This window comes from Pan paniscus, chromosome 4 (genome assembly GCF_029289425.2).
Source record: "Pan paniscus chromosome 4, NHGRI_mPanPan1-v2.0_pri, whole genome shotgun sequence".
NCBI classification, from domain to species: Eukaryota; Metazoa; Chordata; class Mammalia; order Primates; family Hominidae; genus Pan; species Pan paniscus.
Window position 1 is genome coordinate 67,402,563 of NC_073253.2, and position 27,624 is coordinate 67,430,186.

Below are 27,624 nucleotides of genomic sequence, written 5' to 3' on the forward strand. Positions count from 1 at the left end.
GGAGGTATCCAGGGTGTGGGCTTCCTGGCTCCAGTAGACTCAAGGTCCCTTTGAACTAGGGAGGAAAGGGGCCTGTAAGGTCTCCCCAGTTGGAATAAGCGTCGGAATAAAGCACATCCTGACAGGGCTGGGGGGCACTAATTAAACTCTATGGCTGGGAGTGGGAAGGGGGAGGTGGGGACAAAGGGCTGCTTTCTCTGTGTGCAGGCTTGAGATGCACAGGGGGTGTAAGGAGAGTCTGAGAAGGACGGGGAGAAGGAAGAGAAGGAGGACGAGGAGAAGGAAGGTAAGTTTTCTGGGATGGACCTGGTGCTCCAGGTAGACAGGAAGCCTGGGCTGCGCAGTGTGTTTGGAGGAAGGTGGATGAAGGGGCAAGTCTGTTCCTTGGCGCGCCCTTTGGCCCGGGAGGCCCTGGCTACCTCCCTGCTCCCTGGCCGGGAAGCCTGAGAATGTCCCGCGTTGGCGTGGTTCGGGACAGCACAGGGATCCCCAATCAGACCAGCCCTTGCATTGGTCCATCCATCCCCAAAAGCTAGGCCAGAAACACGCGCGATGCAGACTTTTGCCTTGGCGTTGGATTTTATTCCGAGAACAGACTAAAGAGAATAATGTGTCTGAAGCGCTGCTCAGCCACAGCCTCCTGAGTGGCGTGGGAACAGAGCAGAGGCATTACGGAAACCCAGTTCTTGGGCAGAGGATCAGGAACCCAAGGGCCGCGTTGGACATCTCCTGGCTTCTGAGCGCCCAGGGCGGCCGTCCCAGGCAGGCTGCGGTCTTCTTGGCGGACAGGCGGCCTATGCTGCACAAGGAAGCCTCCAGGCTGAGCCCGGTGGCCGCCAAGGCTCAGTAGCAGGGCGACGACACTCCGAGAGGTCCCCATCGTCAGACCTCTCTGGTTCCCGCGACCAGTCTTCGAAGAGGGCCGATCGCGGCGCGTGTGGCGGCCGCGGAGCGCAGTGACCGGGATCCTCCGACGAGGCTGCGGCCGCCACTCCTGCCTGCGCCTGGGGCTCCTCCTGGGTGGCAGGCGTGGACTCTTCGTCCGAAGGTTGTGCACCCCGCACCAGGGGAATCCAAAGAACGCGCTCCTGTCCCGTGGGGAAGCCCCAGTACCGCTGATTCTGGTTCTCAGAGTGGTGGCCCAGCCGTGTTGGAAGGTAACGCGCCGCCCCGCGAATTCGATCTTCTGGGTCTCCGGATGGTTCCCACTGGGGCTCTCGGGCTGTCTCTCTGGAACCAAAAGCCCCCCTCACACGGCTTCGCCAGTGCATCGCTTCTTCCAGTGGAAGTTTACAGAGGCAGGGGGATTCAGAAGATCAAGCTTGTGGAGCCCGCCTCCTTCTATGCTCCTCCTGCTTACGAGGTGGTCCAGCCCGGAGAGATCAAGGAGAACTGGGCGGAGAGCTAACCGAGAGCTAACTACATCAGAAGAGGAACCGCCCCAGTCGCCTTCAGTGTCCACATAGGCCCCTCCTGGAGCAAGTTGTGGGAAGTGAGTCTAGTGAAGACAGATGGGATTAGCAGTGAAAAATCCAAGAGACCTCCGGACGCCTAAGGAGGGAAGCTCTTTTGTGAGACGGGGAAGTGTAGATATCCGCTGATTTCTGACCCCAAACGTTCTGGTAGTAGTACAGGAGAGACCGAGAGCCAGGGCTGTGGGAAAGAGGTATGTCTGTATCTTAGAGCTAGAGTGTGTGCGTTTGGTGGGATGGATACTGGGCTGAAGGCAGGGTGTGGGTGTGGTGTTTGCGATGAAGGGGAATGGGAGGGAGGCTCAAAGGATTATTTGGGAGGGAGCTTGGAGGTGGTTAGGGAAAATGGCCCAGTTCTAAAGATTAATTCCCAAAGTGTTGGGATTACAGGCATGAGCCAGGTCAGGAGTCTGAGACCAGCCTGGCTAACATGGTGAAACCCCGTCTCTATTAAAAAATACAAAAAGTAGCCAGGTGTGGTGGCGCGCGTAGTCTCAGCTACTTGGGAGGCTGAGGCAGGAGAATCGCTTGAACCCGGGAGGCGGAGGTTGCAGTGAGTCGAGATCAGGCCACTGCACTCCAGCCTGGGCGACAGAGCAAGACTCCGTCCCAAAAATAAATAAATATATAAACTGAATGGTTGTATCTACTATATCCCGAGGTTCAAAAAGAGCAGTGATGTAAGACCAGTGCCCAGTAATTTGTGAAAGATCAGAAAATTGTAAGTGTGAAGCAGGTTAACTGTGCATTGCTTACCAACTTCTTTGAATCAACTGAGACATAAGATATTCATAAGCAAGTTATATGAAACAAATTTGTACTTACAGACAGGCAGCAAGGGATAGCAAGACTAGGGTTCATTGTGTGTTGGTCCCTTGTAACTCAGAAAGCTGCCTACGGTAGATGGTGTCTTAACTGCACATGCTCTTCTTGCACCACAGCTGAGGGACCCCAATAAGCAGCTCACCTTGCACGCTGGGCTAAAGGGTTGAAGGACATCTTGTGCTAGGTGGAGACAGGAGTACAGCCCAGGCTGTTTCAGCCACTTCCTCCTTGTTTTAGGATGTTGCACTCCCAGCACATTCTACAGTTATTCTTGAGGACTACAAGCAAGAAAATGGGGGAACTGAGTTGGTCCAAAGCCACCCAGCAAACTTTTCTGCAATCAGTTCAGTTATTGTATTGAAAAGACGTTTCTTAAAAGAAGACATACAGATAGCCAACATATATAAAAAATGCTCTTTATTACTAATCATCAGGGAAATGGAAATTAAAACCTCAATGAGAACCTTTGGATCCTCCCTCCCCACCAGGTTTTTGTTACTGTTAACAGCACAGATATTAATATTCTTTTACATATTTCCTAGCGTATATGTATGTTCAAGAATTTTTCTTGGATGTGTACTCTGAAATGGAATTGGTAGGTTTTGAGATATGTGACTTGCAGCTCCACAAGGCAACAGATTGTTTTTCAAAGTGATAGTACAAATTCATGTTACCATTTACAATATATAAGATACTCTGAAGTTTAATATGCTCTCTAACACTTGGTATTGTCAGGTATTTTAACATTTAATCATTGAAAGGGTGAAAATAGCAGCAGCCCACGATTGTTGAATAGTCAGGCAGTTTCACCCTATATGGACATTGTTGATTGCGGCATGATTCCCTCCACAGAGGCCCCTTCCTGATTTATCATTTTGGGCTCTCAGATTCTGTTCATGATTACCATTGTTATGAGATAATCCTGGCACTTTAACATTCTCCCAAACTGAAAAGGAGGTAAGGCCCATTTTTGTGTATGCACTGCTTAAGATAATGCAAATTGAAGGCTATTGGAAAGGTGTTTTTTTTTTTTTTTTTTTTTTTTTTTTTTTTTTTTGAGACGGAGTCTCGCTCTGTCGCCCAGGCTGGAGTGCAGTGGCACGATCTCGGCTCACTGCAAGCTCCGCCTCCCGGATTCACACCATTCTCCTGCCTCAGCCTCCCAGAGTAGCTGGGACTACAGGTGCCCACCACCACGCCCGGCTAATGTTTTGTATTTTTTTAGTACAGACGGGGTTTCACCATGTTAGCCAGGATGGTCTGGATCTCCTGACCTCGTGATCCGACCACCTCAGCCTCCCAAAGTGCTGGGATTACAGGCGTGAGCCACTGTGCCCGGCCTGGAAACTTTGTTTTTTGTTTGCGGTTCAGCCAGTTCTAGCTAAGATGTAAACATTGGAAACTAATTTGAAACTGAAGGAAAAAATGGTTCAAAAAAGTTTTAGATATAAAACTACTATGGAAACTGCATTAGCCAAAGGTTTGGTCCACAGCATTAATTGGATTACCTATCAGGGCAGATAAAGTTTAGCCATGGGGACAGGTCCAAGTTTTGTCCTGTCCTGAAATAATTTGGATCCACTCCAGCTGTCTTTTGTAAAATAATGAGTTTATGATGCCATGTCATGGCTAGAGTTTCACGGTAACATCTATTTGATCTTTGTGTATATGGATACGTGTTTCTATGTGTCTCTGTGCATGTTACATGTATTATGTTGTATGTTATGTCCAAAATGGCACCATATTGGCTTATAAGTAAATGAGTGCTTATAAATTTAGCAAGAAAGTCCAAATGCTTTTCAAATTTGTGTGAATTTAATAGTCTTTAATAATAAGCTTGCTTTAAAACTATTCACAAAATAAAAATAGAAATGTCTTTGGAATTGTAAGCACACATTTTTGTCTGGGTTTACTAATTAGATGAGTTTTATATTTGCCTTTGCTAAATATTTGAACATGCTAGAATTTTACATGAAGGTTATAAGATCATAAACTCAACCAAAAACAGAATAATCTTTCTTTGAATGAATTTTTTGATAAATAAGACTAATTTAATATTGTTGGTTCCATAAGAATAATTAATTTTTCAGTATTATCAGAAAAAAATGCCCATGTGTTTAATTAAGATTTTTGCATAGGTGAACACCTGATATTCACAGGCCATGCAAATTGTTAACAAAGAAATAACTTGGAGCGATAATTAGTGTTGTCTAATGTCTTAGTTGTAAAAACTAATCTAGATAAACTGCTATAGGTGAATAAATTGAATAAATATAAATGGAATCAATGCTTGTAGGTGAACTTTTAATGTAACTTAAACTATTAAAATTATTTCAGATACCATTGAATGTCTGGGTCATTTCCAATTAAAAAAGAATTGTGACATTGGGCAGTCACACTTTTGAATCCATTAATGTGAAATAAAATCTATGCTATGAGTTAAGCATTAGTGGACCTCAAATGAGCTGAATAAGAATAAGGTCTGAGTCTGGAAAGTAATCAAGCTACAAAAAGGGGATTGGCCCAATGGATGCCTGTGTACTTGCCCCCATACAGGCAAGCAATGAATGTGAAACAATATCACCTGCCAGAGGGGCACTGAAGTAACCCAAATAATCCAGGGTGCTGGAGTGAGATGCTGTCTCAGAATTAATTAATTAACTAATCAATGCATTGTATTCTCTGCTGCACCTTTTTTAAAAAAAATCTCTGTCTTCTGAAATGCCTGAAGAAAGAAAATAGTCTCAGTTGATGCAGGCCCTGAGATGGGCAGAGATTATGAGATCATCACATACACTTGGTGCTATGGACTGAATTGTGTTCCCCAAAATTCATGATGATTTTGATTAATCCACAAGGTGATGGTATTTAGAGATGGAGCCTTTGGGAGACAAGTACGTTAAGATGAAGTTACGAGGTTGGGGCTTTCATAATGGGATTGGCGGCCTTCCGAGAAAAGGAAGAGATACCATGTCCTTCTTGTTCTCTCCCCTTCTCCCTCTCTCCCTTTCTCCCCCTTTCTCTCTTTTTCTCTCCCTCTGTGCCATGTGAGAACACAGCTACAACATGGCCATTGGCACGACAGAAAGAGAATCCCCACCAAGAGCTGAATCTGGTGCTTTGGTCTTGGACTTCCAGATCGTGGGCAAGACTCACCAGGGGAGACTTCTGTAGGTGCCTGGAAGTGTCTGATCTAGAGTTAATGCCCTGGAACTCTGTGGTTGTCAACTCAGAAGGCACAAGGCTATAAGTCTTCCTGTGGTCCTCTTTAATCTGCCTTCACTTTTTGTTTTTTGTTTTGTTTGGATTTTCAAGTAACAAATTTATTTTTCCAGTTAACATAACCAGTCCATGGTACAGCATATTAAATCACAAACTACAAATCCAAGGACCTTTTGCAAACTTTACCAGGTTGCAAAACTTTGGCAAATCAATATAGTACATTTTATTACAATGAAAGCATTTTTGTTAGAGTCATATATTATTTTAGTGATAATTTTCACTCCAAATATACTTAAGTAGTAAACCAAAACACTGGTTCATTTGTTTGTTTGTTTTGTTTTGTTTTTGAGACGGAGTCTTGCACTGTAGCCCGGGCTGAAGTGAAATGGTGTGATCTGAGCTCACTGCAACCTCCGCCTCATAGGTTCAAACAATTCTCCTGCCTCAGCCTCCCAAGTAGCTGGGATTACAGGTGCCCACCAACATGCCTGGCTAATTTTTTGTATTTTTAGTAAAGATGGGGTTTCACTATGTTGGCGAGGCTGGTCTCAAACTCCTGACCTTGTGATCTGCCCTCCTTGGCCTCCCAAAGCAGTGGGATTACAGGTGTGAGCCACCGCACCCGGCAAACACTGGTTTTTAATGATGGTTTAAAATAACTTGCAGAGCAAGTTATTATTAATAAACATATTAATATGTTTGAAAGCTATACAAGTTCTCCTTTTAAATTGAATTTCCTCATGCAAGGTATTGAAGTTTACAGCAGCAGGGCAATTGTTTGTATGTAAGAGATGGCTCTGCTTTGTTCTGGGGTTGGACCAAAGCCAGGTGGTGTTCCAAAGTATGAAAAGCTTTAAAATTCTACCTTAAGTTGATTCAATGTCAATGCAAACTTCCAAGTACTTTTTAAAAAAATGTTAAAATTTTGCTTATACACAATTGGTGAGAGTGTAAATTAGTGTAAATGTTTCCACCATTGTGGAAAACAGCATGGCAATTCCTCAAAGACCAAATAATAGAAATACCATTTGACCCAGCAATCCCATTACTGGGTATGTACCAAAGGAATATAAATTGTTCTACCATAAAGACCATACATGCATGTGCACTATTCACAATAGCAAAGACATGGAATCAACCTAAATGTTCTTTAATGGTGGACTGGATAAAGAAAATGTGGTATATATATACCATGGGATACTATGCAGCCATAAAATTGAACAAGATCATGTCTTTTGCAGGAACATAGACAGAGCTGGAGGCCGTTTTTTCTCAGCAAACTAATGCAGGAATAGAAAAACAAATACCACATGTTCTCACTTATAAGCTGGAGATGACATGGACATGGACACAAAGAGGGGAACAACAGACACTGGAGCCTATTGAAGGTGGATGATGGAAGGAGGGAGGGGATCAGGAAAAATAGTAATGGGCACCAGGCTTCATACCTGGGTGATAAAATAATGTGTACAACAAACTCCCATGACACAAGTTTACCAAAATAACAAACCTGCATATGTACCCTGAATTTAAAATAAACATTAAGAAGAATAATTTCTTTCAATGTTAAATTTTTCATAAATACTGGAATCTCCAATATTAGACAGTCATGTCAAATAACACTAATTTCAGATGATCCGTTTTATTTAGATGCCATGCGTCTCTTTGTTTTGATCTAAAGTCACTGTCTTATGTCGGCCTACTTTTTAAAAATTCTACTTAAAATATATTTATAGTTTTAAAATAAATATATTGCCAGCTTGGAGAGACGTGGGGTACTTGTCTACACACATTCATTATCAATTCACTACAAAGGCTGCTGCAGCCACCACCGGAGTTCTTATGCCTCCTCTTGTGAAAGCCATCAATTCTTCATTTTTTAACATGTAATTTATGTATGACCCATTGCAGTGCTTCCCGCCCTTGGAAAGCATTTGAAGATATCCTACTTGCCATCAGTCCTTCAAGATAACTGCTGAGGCTGCCTCCTTTCAGTGATTATGGCTTCTTGAGTCAAAATAATTTTTTTCTGGGTCCTGAGGATGTGGTGTGTATATAAGTCTCTCACCTAATGAAACCATATTTTAAGTGAAATATTAGTAGATTTAAGTTCCATTGTTTTCTCTATAGGATTAACTACAGAATATTCTAGCACATATGTTTTGGTTCTTTCTGTACCAATAAGAGACTTGTAGTTCCCACTCTGTGCAGAGAAATCTGTGGCTGTGCAACTCTTCATTGGGATCTATATGTGTGTCCAACACATCAACCCACACCATGCTCTGGTTCATAGGGCTTTTGGGTATTTGTGCATTGCAACTGTTGTAACAATTTCCCACAGGTGATCAAAGACGTGCTCTGAAGTCCAGACCTTGATGATGCAGGCAGTCCAGGAGATGTCTGGGCAGTGCAGGGGAAAATGAGGCAAAGAGGCTACACCTGCCCCACTGCACCCCCAGCATACCAATCAGCTTCGCAGTAGGCAGGCACCATCGGCCTCATGTGAAGGACATCCCAACCCCCTCTTCCAGCCCTTATTACAATGTAAACTTTAAACTATTTAAAGGAGGGGTCCCCAACTCCCCAGAGAGCGTGCCTGTACTGGACCCTGGCCTGTTAGTGAGGCAGGAAAATAGGGTCTGGGGGCCGGGAACATAAGGCCCATTCACACTTCAGCTATAACAGGAAATATCCTCTCATAGGGCATACACCCAGTAAATGACTTTGAAACTTTACTTCATCCTCTTCATTTACATAGGGCGTACCCCAAATAGAGGGTATTTAAACTCACAAAAACGCTGTAACTTTGAGCCCCTATGCGCAGGCCCACTACCACACTGTGGAGTGTACTTTTGTTTTCAATAAATCCCTTCATTCCGTCCTTGCTTTGCTTGCACATTGTGTCCAATTCTTTGTTCAAGACGCCAAGAACCTGGACACCCTCTACTGTTAGCATTAAGAGCCCCGTGGCACAGCAGGATGGGAGTGGCCAGCAGCCCAGCGTTACCACCTGAGCTCCACTTCTTGTCAGATCAGCAGAGACATTAGATTGTCGTAGGTGCACGAAGCCTATTGTAAACTGCACATGCAAGGGATCTACCTTGTGCCCTCCTCCTGAGAATCTGATGCCTGATTATCTGAGGTAAAACAGCTTCATCTCCAAACTATCCCTGTCTACCAACCCCCCATCCATGGAAAAATTGTCTTCTATAAAACCAGTCCCTTGTGCCAAAAGGGATGGGGACTGCTGATTTAAAGAGCACTGTTAATGTCTGTTCCCTGCCTTCATCTGGAGGGCCAGGGTCAGTTTTGAAGCAACTCCAGCAAGTGATCCACCCAGCTGTCCCCTTCCACCCTGCTAGTATCCACAGCTCCTCAAAGGCCCCCTGGAATTTAAACTAAAGCATGATCATGCCACTGCACACCAGCCTGGGCTACCCAGGAAGACTAGCGAGACCCCAGCTCAAAAAAAAAAAAAAAAAAAAAAAAAAAAAAAAAAAAAAGCTCTGAGCTGCATCCCTGTCCCCTTTCTGTCTGCTTCAGGCTCTATACCAATCTTGATTTACCAGCTCAAAATCAATTTCACGGGTGGAGAACAGGGAAAGGATTTAATCAATGTGTACAGTTTCAATGGAAGAACCATAGCAATTTTGAATACATCTGAAAGAAGAGTTCCTTAGCACATTGCATATTATTCATTCCATGAAGAGAGTTGTTCTAAATGAAAAATGTTTAGGACGCTCAGGAGAGGAAAAACAAATTAAGGAAAGATCTCCACAACACAGACCTCAAGGCTGTTATGAGTGCAGGCACAGTTCCAGTGCAAATGTCCACAGGGACGGCATGAGGGTCCCCATTGGAGTGCCTCGGACTCCTTCCAGGGCAGCAGTTGAAGCAGGTCGTGCCGCAGGCCTGCAGAAAGGCTGGGGTTCCTCTCCTTTCCGGGTTCCTTCCTGATGGAATCCTAGGTTTTCAGCAGCTGCCGGAGGCGGCCTGGGCTGCAGGGGGTGCCCTGGGCGTGTGTACTTCCACCTCCACAGGCGCTGGCATCTCCAGACAGCTTCAGGCCGCTTTGGATCTCACCGTCGGTAGCATCTGCGTCTTCTTGAGGGGACTGGAGCCCGTCTGTGGTTTCAGCCATTGACTCATCGACATGAGAGTCTCGAGGCCGTTTTTGGCCCCTGTCATCTCCGGGCAGGGCTGCGTGCCCGGTGGAATCGCAGTGCAGCAGCCAGCCCGGAGCAGAGCTCCCGTAGAGCTGATGGCATTGGCAGGAGTGGCGGCTCTGCACAGGGAAGTTATCCAGCGCCCAGGCCCAGGCTTGCTCTTGGTTCAGGTCCCATGGCGTGTGGGGCTCTGGACCTGCCTGCCTCCAAGACAGCTCTTCCAAGGTTGATGGTTGGAACTTCATAGCCTCTGCCTGGAAAGGCTTGACTAGGCCCAGCCATAGCTAGTCTAGGAAAAGAGCAAATGGCGCAGTCCATCGCTGACTGTGGGCTTTTATAGCATTCTGTCTTGTACAGGAAGTCGTATACCAAAATCCAATCATGTGGAGATTAACACTTATTCACCTTGCTAATTGCTTCAGACTGTGATAAGGTTATGGTAAAAATTTTATCATTCTGCAAGGCACTATTTAAAGTCCTTGGGTTTTTACTGGATCAAGCAGTAATAGGGTGGGGCAGGGGGGTGAGAGAATGAGTGAGTCCACTGATTGGCAGTTTCTTATTTCAATAAGAAATTGGCAGATTTTAATATTTCAATATTTCACAGTTCAGTGAGATGTTAGGTGTGCATCTCTAATAGATAAGTTTTATCAAATTAAGGGAATTCACTGTTTCAAATTTGCTAATATGACTTTCATATTAATAATGAAGCAGGGTTGATTTTTAAAAAGATTTTTTTGTATCTACTGAGAAAATCTTTTATTTTTTCTGATGTTAATGTGGAGATTAGAGATTGATTTTTCAAATTCCAAACCCATGTTGAGCTCCCAATAAACTCAATTAGATTATGATGCATTTTTTAAAAGTATATTACTGGATTCAGAATTCTAACATATTGTTTATAATTTTGCCCTGTGATTGGGAGAGATATTGGCTGATGGAAAAATTGAGGAGGGGGCGCTAGCGTGATGCATGAAATGGGCATTAAAAAACTTAACTTGTTGATATTTAAAAAGGCCTTTCTATCTATGTAGTTGTCCCACTCAGTCAAAGACTTTTCAAATATAGGGAACATGTCTCATGTGCCATTTCAAGAGTCAAGATTGGCTTGAATCATTCTATTTTTGAAGGTACTCTGAAATAAATGTTAATACAGAGTGAATTTTTGAGGATTCCAACAGCAGGGGAAAAACAGTGAGGTACATGAGGTGAGCAGAGAGGCATATTTTAATGGCCTGGCTTCCCCCAGAAATATCACTGAAATAAACACTCATGTGAGATTGCTTTATTCAAGAGTGCTGTCCTTAGAAAGTGGGAGTGAGAAGAAAGAGGAGAGGGTCAGGGATGAGCATATTCAATGCTGTGCTTCCTAGTAGCCCAAGCTTGGTATCAAATATGACCAGAGGTGACTTTATTATTAAACCAATAAAGTTTAACTGTAAGGCAAACTTCCAAAGAGTTTGTAAAACTTTTGACCTAAAACATTTTTCTAATTTTCTCAAAGAGATTCCCCTACTAGCTGTATGAACATTGACTCCACAAATTTGAAGCTGCTCTGAACAACAATGGTTGTTTGATCTCATGAAACCATCTTCTGAGAGGCCTTATGAATAACTGCTTCTCGGCACAGTCCACTTAGGAGGAAGAAAAGAATGGAATATATCCACTGTTGGTGAAATAACACAATTCTCACAACAAAAGACTGCTGTGTACCAAATAGAAGAGAGAGGGCACCCTAGTATTGAGTTGGCATTCGCATATTTACATGCCTGTAAGGTAGCCTGACAACTACAAAGTTAGGCCACATCTCATATTTTCAGCAGAGCAGGGGGAATCATGATGAATTCCTTTCTCTTTTCAAAGAAAGAGAGAACACCTTACAATAATATCTTGCTATCTTCTGAGAGAACCTCAGCTCATTCAGGAGGTACTTTTAAGAAACATGTACATATTTGTCCCATGACCTTGGATAAATTACTACATTGTATAAACTGGAGATTCAGCTTTATCTTTAGAGGGACTAATCTAAATTCCAATAGTTCAACTCCGGATTCAGAGTAACCATATTAAGTGTGATGTTACTGTTGTATTTCTTTTATGGCTTTTAGGAAAAGAAACAAAACACTCTCAAATAGTATAAGCATAAAAAGATTTATTACGGTATAAACATCATTAAAATCTAGGACAAGCGCTGTGGCTCATGCTTGTAATCCCAGCACTTTGGGAGGCTGAGGCAGGTGGATCACAAGGTCAGGAGTTCGAGATCAGCCTGACCAACATGGTGAAACCGCGTCTCTACTAAAAGTACAAAAATTAGCCGGGTGTGGTGGCACGTGCCTGTCATCCCAGCTACTCAGGAAGCTGAGGAAGGAGAATTGTTTGAACCCAGGAGGCAGCGATTGTAGTGGGCGGATATCGTGCCACTGCACTCCAGCCTGGGCAACAAGAGAGAGACTCTGTCTCAAAAAAAAAAAAAAAAAAAAAAAAAAATTCTGATAGAGGCCAGCTGTGGTGGCTCACGCCTGTAATCCGAGCACTTCGGGAGGCCGAGGCAGGCAGATTGCTTGAGGTCATGAGTTCGTGGCCAGGTTGGCCAATATGGTGAAACCCCGTCTCCACTTTGTTTTAATTTTTAAAAGAAAAAATTAGCTGGGTGTGGTGGCAGGCACCTGTAATCCCAGCTACTTGAGACGCTGAGGCAGGAGAAAAGCTTGAACGTAGGAAGGAAAGGTTAAAGTGAGCCAAGATTGTGCCACTGCACTCTAGCCTGGGCGACAGAGCAAGACCCTGTCTCAAAAAAAAAAAAAAAAAATGAAAAGAAAAAAATGAAAAAAAAATCTGATAGAAAAGTGTAGACACAGATTTTAGACTGAATGTCAGGGAATGATTTTTCTGAACCACATTGCAAATTGGCTCCCTAAAAGAAGATACTGTCAGAAATCAGTAAACACTGAATCAGACAGCTGCTAAACCACCGCAGGCTTCTCCCTTCAGAAACACGCAGCAAATATTAGATGGTTGGGTCAATCCAAGTATCCGTAGGGAATAAATGTATACAGTAATTCTCATGGACTATTTTTGGAGGACAAATGTTTCATTCATTTAAAGAACAATCTGGCAATACTCCATAAAATTAGGTTATGCATTTTCGATGAATAATTTTGCTGAAGGACGATGTATATCCTAAATAAATTCTCTCATGAGAATGAGACTAACATACGAAATATTGTTGATTAGGTGGCATCTGAGTGTCCCCTGTGGGACACTGGAGAGGGAAAGTCTGGCAGAGACTCATTAGAAGCTGATATGCTGAAGTTGGAAGCAGCAAATGAAGTGTACCTATAAAAATCTTAGAAATATGCCAATAAGCGAAAAATAATAAATGAAATAAGATATACACCCAATACTTTTTGGAAGAATTAAAAATATATATACATAAAATTGTGTCGCATATAAGACTGATTGCTACAAAACACACAATAAAAATAAAAATAAAATAGCTAGAAGTAAAATAGTTACTAATAAGAAGAATCTCAGTAGAAGTAGGAAAAGAGATAAAAACGAATAACTGACAGAATGAACCTAATTACATAAAATAGGATCAAGGCTTGCACAAAACACTGTTGAAAGTGTTACATCAATTCAACTTATTTTCTCCTTAGGTATAAAAATCATCGCACCTTTGAGGTCTCCCTTTCATGTAGTTAGATGAGTGTAGACAAAAAAAGAAAATGTATGGATTTAAGAAAGTCCTGGGATGCTCCTTTTCACAACCTAGCCTATTTTATTCATTACTCTATGTGATTGGTATGCTGCAGGACCTGGACTCTGAATCCAGATTCTAGCAGAATTAGCTTTCTGATCTTGGACTATGATCTAACCTCATTGTGTCTCCTATCTATAACTGCTCAATGCCTCTAAAATATGCAAGAAGAATGAGACATAGTAGGTGTAATTGTCTAGGCTGCTCTGCAATAAGGACACACTTTCTGTAGTGAGTAGACAGTAAGTAACTGGTTCGTGCCACCAGTGGGACATCTCCCTTGCTCTCTTTCCTTGGCTGATTCAATCATAGCAACCCAGCAGCGTTTTCAGAGTATCTTCCAGAATGATACAATTTTCACCTTAATCCTATCAGGTTCTGAACCAATTTGCAAGGCAAATTAGTGTTAATCCCCTGCTTATTTGAATAGCTGGTTTCTGGCCTATATACAAGACAAAACATACTATAAAAACACACACTCAGTACTAGCCAGTGTTATTTACCTCTTTTCCTAGCTCATCTATATTGCTGGCCTTGTCACAAGACTGAACCCATGGAGTTCTGTCCATCAACCCTGGAAGAACAGTCCTGGAGGTAGGCAGGTCCAGAGTGCATGTTACATGCCACCAGGTCAGGACCGTGAACAAACCTGAGGCTGGGCACTAGATCACTTGCTGTGTTGAGCCACCATGCCTGCCAATGCCCTTAGCTCTGTGAGGATGTAAAATCAGGTATGTGTGGGCTGCTGTGCTGGGTTTCCAGCAGGCGCGGAGCTATTCCCAGGCTCAAGAGGGGTCCAAAGGCCATCAAAACCCACATATCCAGGAGTCAGTGGCTGAAACCACAAAGGAGCTCCAGTCACCTTAAAGAAAGATGGATTCTACCAATGGCAGGGTTCAATGGTCCCAAACCAGCCAGGAGATGCCAACGCTTGTGGAGCTGAACAGACACATACTGAGGATGCCTTCATAAACTGCTCACAATCAGGGCTTGAAATACAGAGCAACCCAGGAAGGGGAGAGGGGTACAAACATTTTGTTGCTCCTGGCTCACAGTGAGATAGGAGTTTGGCAGGACTAGTTTTGCAAGACAAACAGGAGACTAGGTCCCCAAGACACAGGTCACAATACCCTCTTGATAAGACATGATTCCTTTAAAAAAAAAAAAAAAAAAAAGCCCAAACCAGTTAGAAGGAAGATGGCTACATAAGCAACCTCTGGTTACCCTCGTTGCTCATTATATGCTAATTATTATGCATTGGGATGCTAAAAGACACTAACACCCGAGCAATCACTGTGACTGTTTACAAATGCCATTGCAATGCCCAAGAGTTACTCTGTATATTCTGTCAGGGGGAGAAACTCCTGGTTCCACAAGCTCCCACCCCTTTCCCAGATAACTAAAGAAATAATCGACCCCTTGTTTAGCATATAATCCAGAAATAGCCATAAAATAGCCAGCTAGCCACCCTGGCCCCATTGCTACTCTGACTATGGGGTAGCCTCCTTTTTGTTCCTTAGTTTCCTTAATAAACTTGCTTTCACATTACTCTGTTGGCTTGCTCTTGAATTCTTTCTGGCTCAAAGTCAAGTATCTACTTGGTCTCCCAGGCTAAACTCCAATTTTAGGGGTATCCTTGCATCAACAGCACCACTGCCTTCAGCCAATTCCCCAGAAGGAGCTCCTCACACCCCAGTGGAGACCCTCATTATGTTATTGTAAACTTCCTTGGGACTGTTCATCTAGGAGCAAGAAGTCTCTATGATGGAGATAATTCCTTATATAGTTCTTCCTCTCCAAAGTGCCTTAAAGTTTTCTCAATTATACAACTTTGATTTATATGTAATCAAGAATATGCTAAGGAGCTTTACTTTTAGATCAACTCAGAATTCATAGTTCTTTGTACATGACAGTTGAAGCCTGTTCCTTATTCTCCACCTGTGTGGAGTCAGGACTGCTCTCTGCGGTCCAGGCTGTCCCCGGAAGCTGCTGAAAACCGACGATTCCATCAAGAAGGAACCCGGAAAGGAGAGAAACCCCTGCCTTTCTGCAGGCCTGCAGTAGGACCTGCTTCAACTGCTGCCCTGGAAGGAGCCCGAGGCACCTCAGTGGGAACCCTCATGCTGTCTCTGGGGACTTTTGCACTGGAACTGTGCCCTGCACGCATAAGAGCCTTGAGGTCTTTGCTGTGGAGATCATTCCATAATTTGTTCTTCCTCTCCTGAATGTCCTAAACATTTTTATTTAGAAAAACTCTCTTCATGTAGTGAATAATATGCAATGTGCTAAGGAACTTTTCTTTTAGATCTACTCAAAATTGTGATGGTTCTTCCATCGAAACTGTACACATTGATTAAAGCCTTTCCCTTATTCTCCAACTGTGGAATCAAAACTAGTAAATCAAGGTTGGTATAGATGGGCCTGAAGCAGACAGAAAGGGGGCAGGGACCTAGCTCAGAGCTTTTTCTTTTTCTTTTGAGTATTATTATTATTTAAGATGGGGGTCTCGCTGGGTCGCCTAGGCCGGTGTGCAGTGGCGTGATCAGGCTTTAGTCTAAATTCCAGGGGCCTTTGAGGAGCTGTGGGTACTAACAGGGTGGGAGGGGACAGCTGGGTGGATCATATGCTGGAGTTGCTTCGAAACTGACTGTGGCCCTCCAGATAAAGGCAGAAAACAGGCATTAGCAGTGTTCTTTAAATCAGGGGTCCCCAATCCCCCCCACCACGGACCGGTTAGGAACCCGGCCCCAAAGCAGGAGCTGAGCAGTGGGCAAGCGAGCGTTACTGGCTGAGCTCCGCCTAGCGTCAGATCTGCTGCATTAAATTCTCACAGGAGCGCGAACCCTATTGTGAACTGCGCATGCGCAGGACCAAGACTAGCTTTTGCTATCCTTTTGAGAATCTATTGCGTGCCTGATTATTTGAGTTCTAACACCTTCATCCCGAAACCATCCCCACACCCCTCTCCATCCTTAGAAAAATTGTATTCCACTAAACTGGTCCCTGGTGCCAAAAACGTTGCGGATCTCTGCTTTAAATGGTTTAAATGTTACATTGTAACGAAGAGTGGAGGACCGCCTCACTTGGAGCCGACGGCACCTGCGCACAGCGAAGCTGGTTGAAGGGCCCCCGATGGGGTGGGACAGGTGTAGCCTCCTCACCTCATTTTCCCCTGCGCTTCACAGACATCTAGCAGACTGCCTGCACCATCAAGATCTGGACTGCAGAGCACGTCTTTCACCACCCGTGGGAAACTGTTACAACAGCTGCAATGCACAAATACCCAAGCCCTGCGAACCTGAGCAGGGTGTGGGTTGATGTGTTGGAAGGATATATAGATCCCTCTGGAAAGTTGCAAGGCCACAGACTTCTCTGCACAGAGTGGGAACTGCAAGTCTCTTACTGTTGCAGCAAGAGCCAAAACATAGTCTTCAGGACCCAGAAAAAAAACTATTTTGACTCAAGAAACCACAATCATTGTGAAAAGAATCAGCCTCTGCAGTTACCTTGAAGAACTGAAGACAAGTACAATATCTTCAAATGCTAATAAAGGCTGAGAAGCACTGGAATGGGTAATACTTAAACTACATGTTAAGATTGAGGAATTGCTGGCTTCAAAAAGAGGAAGCATAAGAACTCTGATAGTAGCAGCATCATTTACAGAGAAATGATAATGAATGTTGGAAGACATCAAGTACCCCAGGTGTCTCCAACCTGGCAATCTGTTATTTTAAAACCGTATCTTAGGTAGAATTTTTAAAAAATAGACTGATAGAAGACTTTGTGACATGGAATAAAAACAAAGAGGTTCAGGGTGTCTAAATAAAAGGGATCATCTAAAATAAGTGTTGTTTGAAATGATTGTCTAATTTTGAGAGTTCCAGTATTTATGTGAACATTTAAAAATTTTTCAAAAAGTACTTGGCAGTTTGCATTGACATTGAATCATTTTAAGGTAGAATTTTAAAGCTTTTAACACCTGGGCACACTACCTGACTTTGGTGGAACTTCAGAACAAAGCAGAGCCACCTCTTATATACACACAATTGCCCTGCTGCCATAAACTTCAACAGCTTGCATAAGGAACTTCACTTTAAAAGGAGAAATTGCTCAGTTTTAAATGATATTAATGTGTATAAAATAACTTGCTCTGCTATAAACCACCATTAAAAACCAGTGTTTTGGTTTAGTACTTGAATATTTTTGGAGTAAAAATTATCCCTAAAGTAGTATATGACTCCCAGAAACATATGCTTTTATTATAATAAAAAGTAATATATTGATTTGTCAAAGTTTTATAACATAGTAAAGGTATTACCTTCCTTGGATTTGTACTTTATGCTTTAATATGCTGTACCATGAGCTGGCTACATTAATTGGAAAAATAAATTCATTACTTGAAAAACAAAAGAGAAAATGAAGAGTGGGGATAGACTAACGGGGACTGAAAGAAGATCCCTAGCCTTGTGCCTTCTGAGTTAACAACCACAGGGTTCCAGAGCATCAACTCCAGATCAGAAAATTCCAGGCAGCTACAGATGTCTGCCTTGGTGAGTCTTTCCCAGGATCTGGAAGTCCAAGATGAAAGCGCCAGTGATTCAGCTCCTGGTGAGGGCCGTCTTCCTGTCATGCCAATGGCCATGTTGTAGCTGTGTTCTCACATGGCACAGAAGGAGAGAGAGAAGTGGGTAGAGGGGCAAGAGAAGAAAGGGAGAGAAGGAGAGGGACCTGGTATCTCTTCCTCTTCTCATAAGGGCACTAATCCCATTATGAAACCCCAACCCTCATGACCTCATCTAAACTTAATTGTCTCCCAAAGGCCCCATCTCCAAATGCCATCACTTGGAGATTAGTTAATCAAAATTATCATGAATTTTGGGGGAACCCAATTCAGTGCAGAACACCAAGTGTATGGGAGGCTCTCATAATCTCTGCCCATCTCAGGTCCTGCAGCAACTAAGACTCATTCCTTCTTGTGGGCATCCCAGGAGAAAGATTTATGTGTCTTCACAACTTTAGTGTAAAGATTTGGTGTAAAGGTTTCCAGCCTTTACACCAAAATCCTTGGGCAGAGATGAAAAACATGCAGTAGAGAATACACTTGGGACTTTTTTACACTTTTCTGTCCCCTCAAATGTTAGAAATCAAAACCCATAAACTAGATGACAGCATTAATCTAGTCTAGCTGTGATTACATCAATCTTTTCACATAGTGGCAGTTCTAAGTATCAGTATAGAGAAGCTTAGATGTTGCATCTTATTGGAACGTGGAACTAGAGCTGTGTTTGCTTTGCACTCATTATTAGACTAATTACATGTCAATTTTCCATGTCATAAAAAATAAGCAGATGGTGAAAGATGAGTTAGAGTGTTTTTGTGGTTTGGATATGGAGGGGACTTCCCATCTGATCATCCTCATTTTCTGTTCTGAAGTCTCAAAATCTACTTAAAAAAAATGAAACCACAATCCCAATCCTCTGATAACCCATTATTCCATTAACCAATTAACCGTTAATCCATAAATGGATTAAGACATCAAACGGGCAGAGCCCTGAAGACCCAATCACTGCTTAAAGGCCCTACCTCTCAATATTGCTACATTGGGGATTAAGTTTCAACATGAGTTTCAGAAGGGACAAACATTCAAACCACAACATCCCTGAATGGCAATTAATTGTAAAGAGAAATTAATTGTTATCTTAGATGACATGATCGTGATTTCAATTTGAAACCTTTTAAAGGTCTAGGGGATAAAGGGACTATGAATGCAGCCCTGGCTTTGGCTCCCTCAGGGCGGCCTCTGTGTGCAACACCCAGGTTAGATTATCCGCTAAGATTTCCTCTGGGCTGGCCTATCTGAAAGCAATATGGAATTGTGTAATCCAAGGGCTCCTGAACACAAGGGAAAAGGTGTTTCATCCAATCTCACAGCAGGAGACACCAGCTTTTGTGTTTTTACACTTTTCTGGCCAAGTGTCTGGTCCTAATCAGATCATAGGAAGCATAGTGGTGATGAAAAGAGCCAGGCACATTCCTCAGCCCCGGGCTCAAAACAAACAAGCCCAGTACAAACACATCCCATCCTCCCATCCCACCACATATCACCATATATCTCTTAAACTTCCCCCGGGCTCAAAACAAACAAGCCCAGTACAAACACCACCAGGAAAGTCTCCGATAAGGGGACAGATGAGGGGACAGCCGTTCAAAGTTTTACTGAAAGAGCGGGAACCAAAAGAATTCCTTTGTTCCCCTGTAACTTTCAGGCTATAAAAAAGCAAACACTCGCATTGTTCGGGGCCCTCTTGTATGCGGTGGAATGGAGGGACCAGGTTCGAACTTGTAGTAAAGATCCTTGCCGCTTGGCTTTGACTCTGGACTCTGGTGGTCTTCTTTGGGGAACAAACGGTCTGGGCATAACATCTGGGGGCCCGTCCGGGATTCCCCAAGCCCACCAGACCCCTGGTCAACGGATCTGCTAGGATCAATCTACGGATAGGTGAGCTGGCTCGTCTCCGTTTGTCTGTCCGTGTCTGTTCTGAATCCGAATCTGTGACTCGCGAGGTCTGAAACTGGAGCTGGCACAGTCCTGGCGGACACGCTATAGGACGGCCAGCGGAGACGGGTGGGAGACATCCCCTGGCTCTCATCTGATCTATATTGCGATCTGAGCTGCCCCGGTTTGGCGGGCAGCAGCCGTATCTGAGCTGCCCGGTTGGGCGGGCAGCAGCTGTCTCTAATCTGGGCTGCCCCAGCGCGACCGCGATCCAGGCAGCTGACTCTGACCCGGGCTTCCGGTGCGCGCTTGCGATCTGAACTGCCCCGGTTTGGCGGGCAGCAGCCGTATCTGAGCTGCCCGGTTGATCGGGCAGCATCTGTCTCTGATCTGAGCTGCCCCGGTTTGGCGGGCAGCAGCCGTATCTGAGCTGCCCGGTTGGGCGGGCAGCAGCTGTCTCTGATCTGAGCTGCCCCGGTTTGGCGGGCAGCATCTGTCTCTGATCTGAGCTGCCCCGGTTTGGCGGGCAGCAGCCGTATCTGAGCTGCCTGGTTGGGCGGGCAGCAGCTGTCTCTAATCTGGGCTGCCCCAGCGTGACCGCGATCCAGGCAGCTGACTCTGACCTGGGCTTCCGGTGCGCGCTTGCGATCTGAACTGCCCCGGTTTGGCGGGCAGCAGCCGTATCTGAGCTGCCCGGTTGATCGGGCAGCATCTGTCTCTGATCTGAGCTGCCCCGGTTTGGCGGGCAGCAGCCGTATCTGAGCTGCCCGGTTGGGCGGGCAGCAGCTGTCTCTGATCTGAGCTGCCCGGTTGATCGGGCAGCATCTGTCTCTGATCTGAGCTGCCCCGGTTTGGCGGGCAGCAGCCGTATCTGAGCTGCCTGGTTGGGCGGACAGCAGCTGTCTCTAATCTGGGCTGCCCCAGCGCGACCGCGATCCAGGCAGCTGACTCTGACCCGGGCTTCCGGTGCGTGCTTGCGATCTGAACTGCCCCGGTTTGGCGGGCAGCAGCCGTATCTGAGCTGCCCGGTTGATCAGGCAGCATCTGTCTCTGATCTGAGCTGCCCTGGTTTGGCAGGCAGCAGCCATATCTGAGCTGCCCGGTTGGGCGGGCAGCAGCTGTCTCTGATCTGAGCTGCCCCGGTTTGGCGGGCAGCATCTGTCTCTGATCTGAGCTGCCCCGGTTTGGCGGGCAGCAGCCGTATCTGAGCTGCCCGGTTGGGCGGGCAGCAGCTGTCTCTAATCTGGGCTGCCCCAGCGCGACTGCGATCCAGGCAGCTGACTCTGACCCGGGCTTCCGGTGCACGCTTGCGATCTGAACTGCCCCGGTTTGGCGGGCAGCAGCTGACTCTGACCCGGGCTGCCAAAGTGCGCCTGCGATTAGATATCATTAATAAGTAAGTCAGATCAGATTTCCTTTACAGGGATTCAAACCCACATTCCTTTACAGGAAGAGACTACAAATTATTACAGGATGGGTAATACCCAGAGCACTCCTCTATCTCTCCTTATGAGTAATTTCAAAGAAGTTAGAGCAAGGGGCCATGATCTTGGTATAGAAATCAGGAAAGGAAAGCTAATTACTCTGTGTCGCTCCGAATGGCCTGCCTTTGATGTGGGGTGGCCGCCCGAAGGGACCTTCCGACTTGCTGTCATCACTAGGGTAAAGTCCAAGATTTTCCTACCTGGGCGTGCAGGCCACTTAGATCATATCCCATATATCCTCATATGGCAGGACCTTGTTGAGAACCTGCCTCCTTGGCTGTCCCCTTTCCAATTGGCCTCTGAACCCTGTAAGGCACTAGTTGCTCGACCACTAAAATCCAAGCAACCAACAGCCCCCCCCATCCTGTTTTACCTGACAGCGGGGACCCACTGTTCACAGAACCCCCTCCGTACCCCTCCGGGCCCCAGGCCCCAGCCCCCCTGGCTGAGCTGCGGGAGGGAGCAGGCGGACGGGAGGCGGCCGGCACTCACGGGCTCGCTGAAAGGGAAAGTAACTTTGAAGGGCCGGCGGGGAGGACGCGAGGGCGCACTTCGCGGACCAGCCCCCCTCAGCCGCCTGACTCCACGGTGGCTTTACCCCTTCGGGAAATAGGACCCCCAGATGACACAGGAATCCCCAGGCTCCAGTACTGGCCATTCTCCACCAGTGATCTGTATAACTGGAAAACTCAGAGTGCTCGGTTTTCAGACAATCCCAAAGATTTACTGGCTTTACTAGACAGTGTCATGTTCACCCACCAGCCCACTTGGGATGATTGTCAGCAGCTCCTCCGAATTTTGTTCACCACAGAAGAGCGAGAGAGAATACAGATAGAAGCTAGAAAGCTGGTCCCGGGGGACGACGGTCAACCGACTGCCAACCCCGACCTCATAAACGCAACCTTTCCTCTGACCAGGCCGGCGTGGGACTACAACACGGCAGAAGGTAGGGGACGGCTACACCTTTATCGCCAGACTCTAATGGCGGGTCTCCGGGCAGCTGCTCGCAAGCCCACTAATTTGGCTAAAGTATATTCTATTCTGCAGGGAAAGACAGAGAGCCCAGCTACCTACTTAGAAAGATTAATGGAAGCTTTTAGACAGTACACTCCCATAGATCCAGAGGCTCCAGGAAGTCAGGCAGCTATTGTAATGTCTTTCGTAAATCAGGCAGCCCCAGATATTAAGAGAAATCTCCAGAAATTAGAAGACTTGGAGGGAAAGCGGATTCAGGACCTCCTTCAGATAGCCCAGCGGGTTTACAATAACAGAGATACTCCAGAGGAAAAGCAATTTAAGGCCACTGAAAAAATGACCAAGGTCCTGGCAGCAGTGGTACAGAAAGAGCATCTACAGCCAGAGTACACCCAACCTAGGCAGCCCCCCCGGCATGATAATCTGAGCAAAGACCAATGTGCCTATTGTAAGGGGGCTGGCCACTGGGTAAGAGACTGACCCAAAAAGAAACCACGAGGACAGGGACCCGGACCCCCTAGGTCTACACCCGTACTAGTCACTCAAGACGAAGACTAGGGAAGACGGGGTTCGGACCCCTTCCCCGAACCTAGGGTAACTTTGCAAGTGGAGGGGTCCCCAGTCCAGTTCTTGGGCAACATGGGGGCAACAACCATTTAATTGGACAGACGAAGCCGAGTTGGCCTTCCAACAGATTAAAACCGCCCTACTCTCCGCACCTGCACTAGGACTACCTGATGTTACCAAGCCCTTCCACTTATACGTGGATGAAAATAAGGGTGTCGCCAAGGCGGTAATAACTCAGAACTTAGGCCCCTGGCGGAGGCCAGTTGCCTACCTGTCAAAGAAGTTAGACCCAGTAGCTACCGGGTGGCCCCTTTGTCTCCGAAGGATTGCGGCCACGGCTCTGATGGTGCAAGATGCTGATAAACTTGTCATGGGGCAAGAATTGCGGGTCGTTACTCCACATGCCATCGAAGGTGTACTCAAACAGCCACCTAATCGATGGATGAGTAACGCCCGGCTCACTCACTACCAAGGACTACTACCAAATCCTCTCAGGATAATTTTCCTGCCCCCAACGACCTTAAACCCTGCCTCGCTGCTGCCCAACCCGGACCTGGACGCCCCACTCCATGACTGCACCGAGATACTAGCTCAGGTGCACGGAGTTCGAGAAGACCTGCAGGACCGCCCACTTCCTGACGCCGACCTCGTCTGGTTCACTGATGGGAGCAGCTTCATGCATCAAGGCCAGAGGTACGCTGGGGCGACAGTAACTTCAGAGACTGAGGTAATCTGGGCGGAACCCCTGCCCCCAGGGACATCGGCCCAGAAGGCCGAACTGATAGCGCTCACCCAAGCTCTTACCTTAGGGGCGGGGAAAAAGCTGACAGTATATACAGACAGCCGATATGCTTTTGCAACGGCGCAATATACATGGGGCCATTTACAGGGAGCGAGGGTTACTGACGGCTGAAGGAAAAGAGATAAAAAAACAAGCAAGAGATCCTAGCCCTGCTAACAGCCCTATGGAGGCCAGAAAAATTAGCCATTGTACATCGCCCAGGGCATCAGAAACTAACTACTCCAACTGCTCAAGGCAACTTTCTGGCAGACCAAACTGCAAGAAATGTGGCGAAGGCTCCCAGCCAACTCCTTGCACTCCAGCTCCCTGACCCGGGCCCCCGGGACTTGCCATATTTCCCTGAATATTCAGAACAAGATCTCCAGTGGATTGACAAACTTCCCCTGAAACAAATCCAGAATGGGTGGTGGACTGATACTAATGACCAAACCATCCTACCAGAAAAATTAGGACAACAGGTGTTAGAACACATCCACCGAACCACCCACGTGGGGGCCCGGCGGATGATAGACCTGATCAGACGCTCCAAGCTCAAAATCAGACATATAGCTGAGACGGCCAGCAGTATCGTGACAAGTTGCAAAGTCTGCCAGCTTAACAACGCATACCCCCAATCTCAAGCTGCAACAGGAACAAGGCTCAGGGGAACCAGGCCCGGTATCTACTGGGAAGTAGATTTTACTGAAATAAAGCCAGGAAAGTACGGGTACCGGTACTTACTTGTCTTTGTAGATACTTTTTCAGGGTGGACTGAAGCATTCCCAACCAAAAGAGAAACTGCTCAGGTCGTAGCAAAGAAAATTCTGGAAGATATCCTTCCCAGGTATGGCTTCCCCATCCAGATAGGGTCAGATAATGGGCCCGCTTTCGTCGCTAAGGTGAGTCAGGACTTGGCTTCCATCCTTGGGGCAAATTGGAAACTACATTGCGCTTACAGGCCCCAGAGTTCAGGACAGGTAGAAAGGATGAATCGGACCTTAAAAGAGACCTTAACTAAATTGACTATAGAGACTGGCGCTAATTGGGTAGTCCTTCTCCCCTATGCTCTGTTCCGGGCCCGTAATACCCCTTACAAACTGGGCCTTACCCCTTACAAAATCATGTATGGCAGACCTCCACCCCTGGTTCCTAGCTTAAAAGATGACCTGCTTAAGTCTGAAACAGAAAATGTCTCTGAATTCTTATTTTCCTTTCAAGCCTTACAGAAAATTCACCAAGAAATCTGGCCCAAGCTGAAAGAGCTATATGAGACCAGTCCCCCACCGACACCCCATCCGTACCAGCCGGGAGACTGGGTCCTGGTTAAGCGACACCGACAAGAGACCCTAGAGCCCAGGTGGAAAGGACCACTCCAAGTACTCCTGACCACACCCACCGCCCTGAAGGTAGAAGGCATTGCGTCGTGGATCCACTACAACCACGTCAAGCCAGTGGACCCAACCTCCGACCTTCTGGGGCCAATCACGGCGGCGGCTGAAGCACCGGACACGTGGACTGTGGACAGAGCTAAGAACAACCCCTTAAAACTCACCCTGCGCCGGCAGCATAGCTCACTGCAAACATGCAGTTAGGTAGTCTAACTCTAACATTGGTCGCCCTAGTGGCCGCTGGGGAAAACATAAAGCCAGCTCCTAATCCCTTTGTCTAGAGATTCTGGCTTTATGAAAACCAAACCCACCCTGGGCAACCTCATAAGCCCGGGAAACTAGTGGCCAGTGCAGATTGCCCCTCCTCAGGGTGCAATAGCCCAATTTTACTAAATTTTACCGATTTCCCAGTAGCCAAACCAGTGGCACCAATAATATGCTTCGAGTATGATCAGACTGAATACAATCGTAAGCACTATTGGTGGCACCAAAGTGCCGGCTGCCCTTATAACTATTGCAACATCCATAAATACCAATGGTGGGGTGGAAAAGAACAGATAGATCCCAGACGGCCCTTCCATCGCAGACGAGATAGAGACCTTTCATATACATGGATAGTTAGAGACCACTGGAACTCCCGCTGGACCACGCCTCAACACGGGGCTGTATACTACTCCTCCGTCTCCACATGGCCTAGCAGTCACCTCTATCTGTGGCGGGGTCTAGTGCAGGTACGGCCCCTGGTCCATGGAAATATCCAGTGACAAGAAAACCGCCTGACACAAGATTTACGTCCTTTTTCCTGGTTAAAATTATTGCAAGAAGGATTAGAACTTGCCAACCTTACAGGACTTCACAGCCTGTCTGGCTGCTTTCTGTGTGCCACTCTAGGGCGTCCACCGCTAACCGCTGTCCCCCTGCCATGGGGATCCTCCACCTCTGCCCAAGCTAACAACCACCAAAACCTCTCATATGCCCCTATCCCTAACGTGCCACTATACCTAAACCCCAGTCAAGAGAAGTTTCCCTACTGTTTCTCAGGAACTAATTCCAGCCTCTGCAACATCACTGCAACGCCCCCTAACATCACCTTAAGGGCTCCGTCAGGCATATTCTTCTGGTGTAATGGAACATTATCTAAAAACCTATCAAGCCCCTCTGTTACCAACCTACTGTGTCTTCCTGTCACATTAGTTCCCCGGTTAACTCTACTTACTGCCGGCAAGTTCCTAGGGCATACCGGTAACTGGACTAGTGCTTTTATTCACCCAGACCCTAGACCGAGACCTGCACGAGCCATATTTCTCCCCCTCATTGCAGGAATCTCCCTCACCGCATCCTTCATGGCGGCCGGACTGGCTGGGGGAGCCCTAGGTCACACCCTTATAGAAAGTAACAAGCTGTACCAACAATTTGCCGTTGCTATGGAGGAGTCAGCTGAGTCCCTTGCCTCCCTCCAGCGGCAGCTCACGTCCCTAGCACAGGTAACCTTGCAGAACCGGAGGGCCTTAGACCTACTCACTGCTGAAAAAGGGGGAACGTGTATGTTTCTAAAGGAAGACTGTTGTTTCTACATAAATGAATCAGGACTCGTGGAAGACCGAGTCCAACAGTTACACAAGTTAAGCACAGAAGTAAGAACACGGCAGTTTGCTTCAGCTGCAGACCAATGGTGGAACTCATCTATGTTTTCTCTGTTAGCCCCCTTCCTTGGACCCCTGCTGAGTCTACTATTTCTGCTTACCGTAGGACCTTGTGTTGTTAACAGAATTTTGCGGTTCGTTAAAGAAAGGTTTAACACTGTACAACTCATGGTCCTCAGAGCCCAATACCAACCTGTAAACGCTGAAACAGAATCAGACTTATAAGACCCAAGATTGGCTCTAAAAAAATACCTGAAAAGAAAAGGGGGGAATGAAAAAAGCCAGGCACATTCCTCAGCCCCGGGCTCAAAACAAGCCCAGTACAAACACATCCCATCCTCCCATCCCACCACATATCACCATATATCTCTTAAACTTCCCCCGGGCTCAAAACAAACAAGCCCAGTACAAACACCACCAGGAAAGTCTCCGATAAGGGGACAGATGAGGGGACAGCCCTTCAAAGTTTTACTGAAAGAGCGGGAACCAAAAGAATTCCTTTGTTCCCCTGTAACTTTCAGGCTATAAAAAAGCAAACACTCGCATTGTTCAGGGCCCTCTTGTATGCGGTGGAATGGAGGGACCAGGTTCGAACTTGTAGTAAAGATCCTTGCCGCTTGGCTTTGACTCTGGACTCTGGTGGTCTTCTTTGGGGAACAAACGGTCTGGGCATAACAGTGATATTAATTCTAGAAGCAAATTGTAACAGAAGATGGAATTAGTGGTATTAACATAAAACCCTAACATCTTAGACGAAACTTAATCTGTGATAGGGTGGTTTAAGTGATAAAAAGAAAAGGTACTCCTTAACCTGTGGAGGGAAAGCTCTTTTGAGGAACCCT

At 46.0% G+C, this 27,624-nt stretch overlaps 2 protein-coding genes and 1 pseudogene across 2 annotated transcripts in view; 1 reads left to right on the forward strand and 2 right to left on the reverse strand.

Annotated features, from left to right (window-relative positions):
- Positions 1-259: 259 nt before the first annotated feature.
- The window catches only part of LOC129397783 (uncharacterized), a 119,941-nt gene continuing 92,576 nt past the window's right edge, over positions 260-27,624 (reverse strand). Inside the window, exons 3-4 of the mRNA XM_055112415.2 lie at positions 2,440-2,575; positions 260-1,653 (exon numbers count right to left, since the gene is read on the reverse strand). Coding sequence (XP_054968390.1) covers positions 795-1,271 — 477 coding nt within the window. The 5' untranslated portion in view covers positions 1,272-1,653; positions 2,440-2,575 and the 3' untranslated portion in view covers positions 260-794. The remainder of the gene's footprint in view (positions 1,654-2,439; positions 2,576-27,624) is intronic.
- On the reverse strand, positions 7,319-8,418 carry LOC100968769 (PRELI domain containing protein 3B-like; annotated as a pseudogene).
- Positions 14,138-25,914, forward strand: LOC129397881 (uncharacterized). Its single transcript, XM_063604738.1, has 5 exons — positions 14,138-14,161; positions 15,362-15,627; positions 16,514-16,757; positions 21,879-22,374; positions 24,970-25,914. The coding sequence occupies exons 1-5, from the start codon at positions 14,138-14,140 to the stop codon at positions 25,341-25,343; spliced, it is 1,404 nt and encodes a 467-aa protein (XP_063460808.1). The 3' UTR covers positions 25,344-25,914.

What these genes read in the sequence shown, in the direction of transcription:
- LOC129397881 (XM_063604738.1), top strand. Translation starts at nt 14,138, where the DNA reads ATGCCTGCCAATGCCCTTAGCTCT. An exon ending in CCTGCGAACCTGAGCAGGGT is followed by an intron (nt 16,758 to 21,878) that starts GTGGGTTGATGT and finishes CCCCTGGCTGAG; the next exon opens with CTGCGGGAGGGAGCAGGCGG. An exon ending in GGACTACAACACGGCAGAAG is followed by an intron (nt 22,375 to 24,969) that starts GTAGGGGACGGC and finishes TTTCCTTTCAAG; the next exon opens with CCTTACAGAAAATTCACCAA.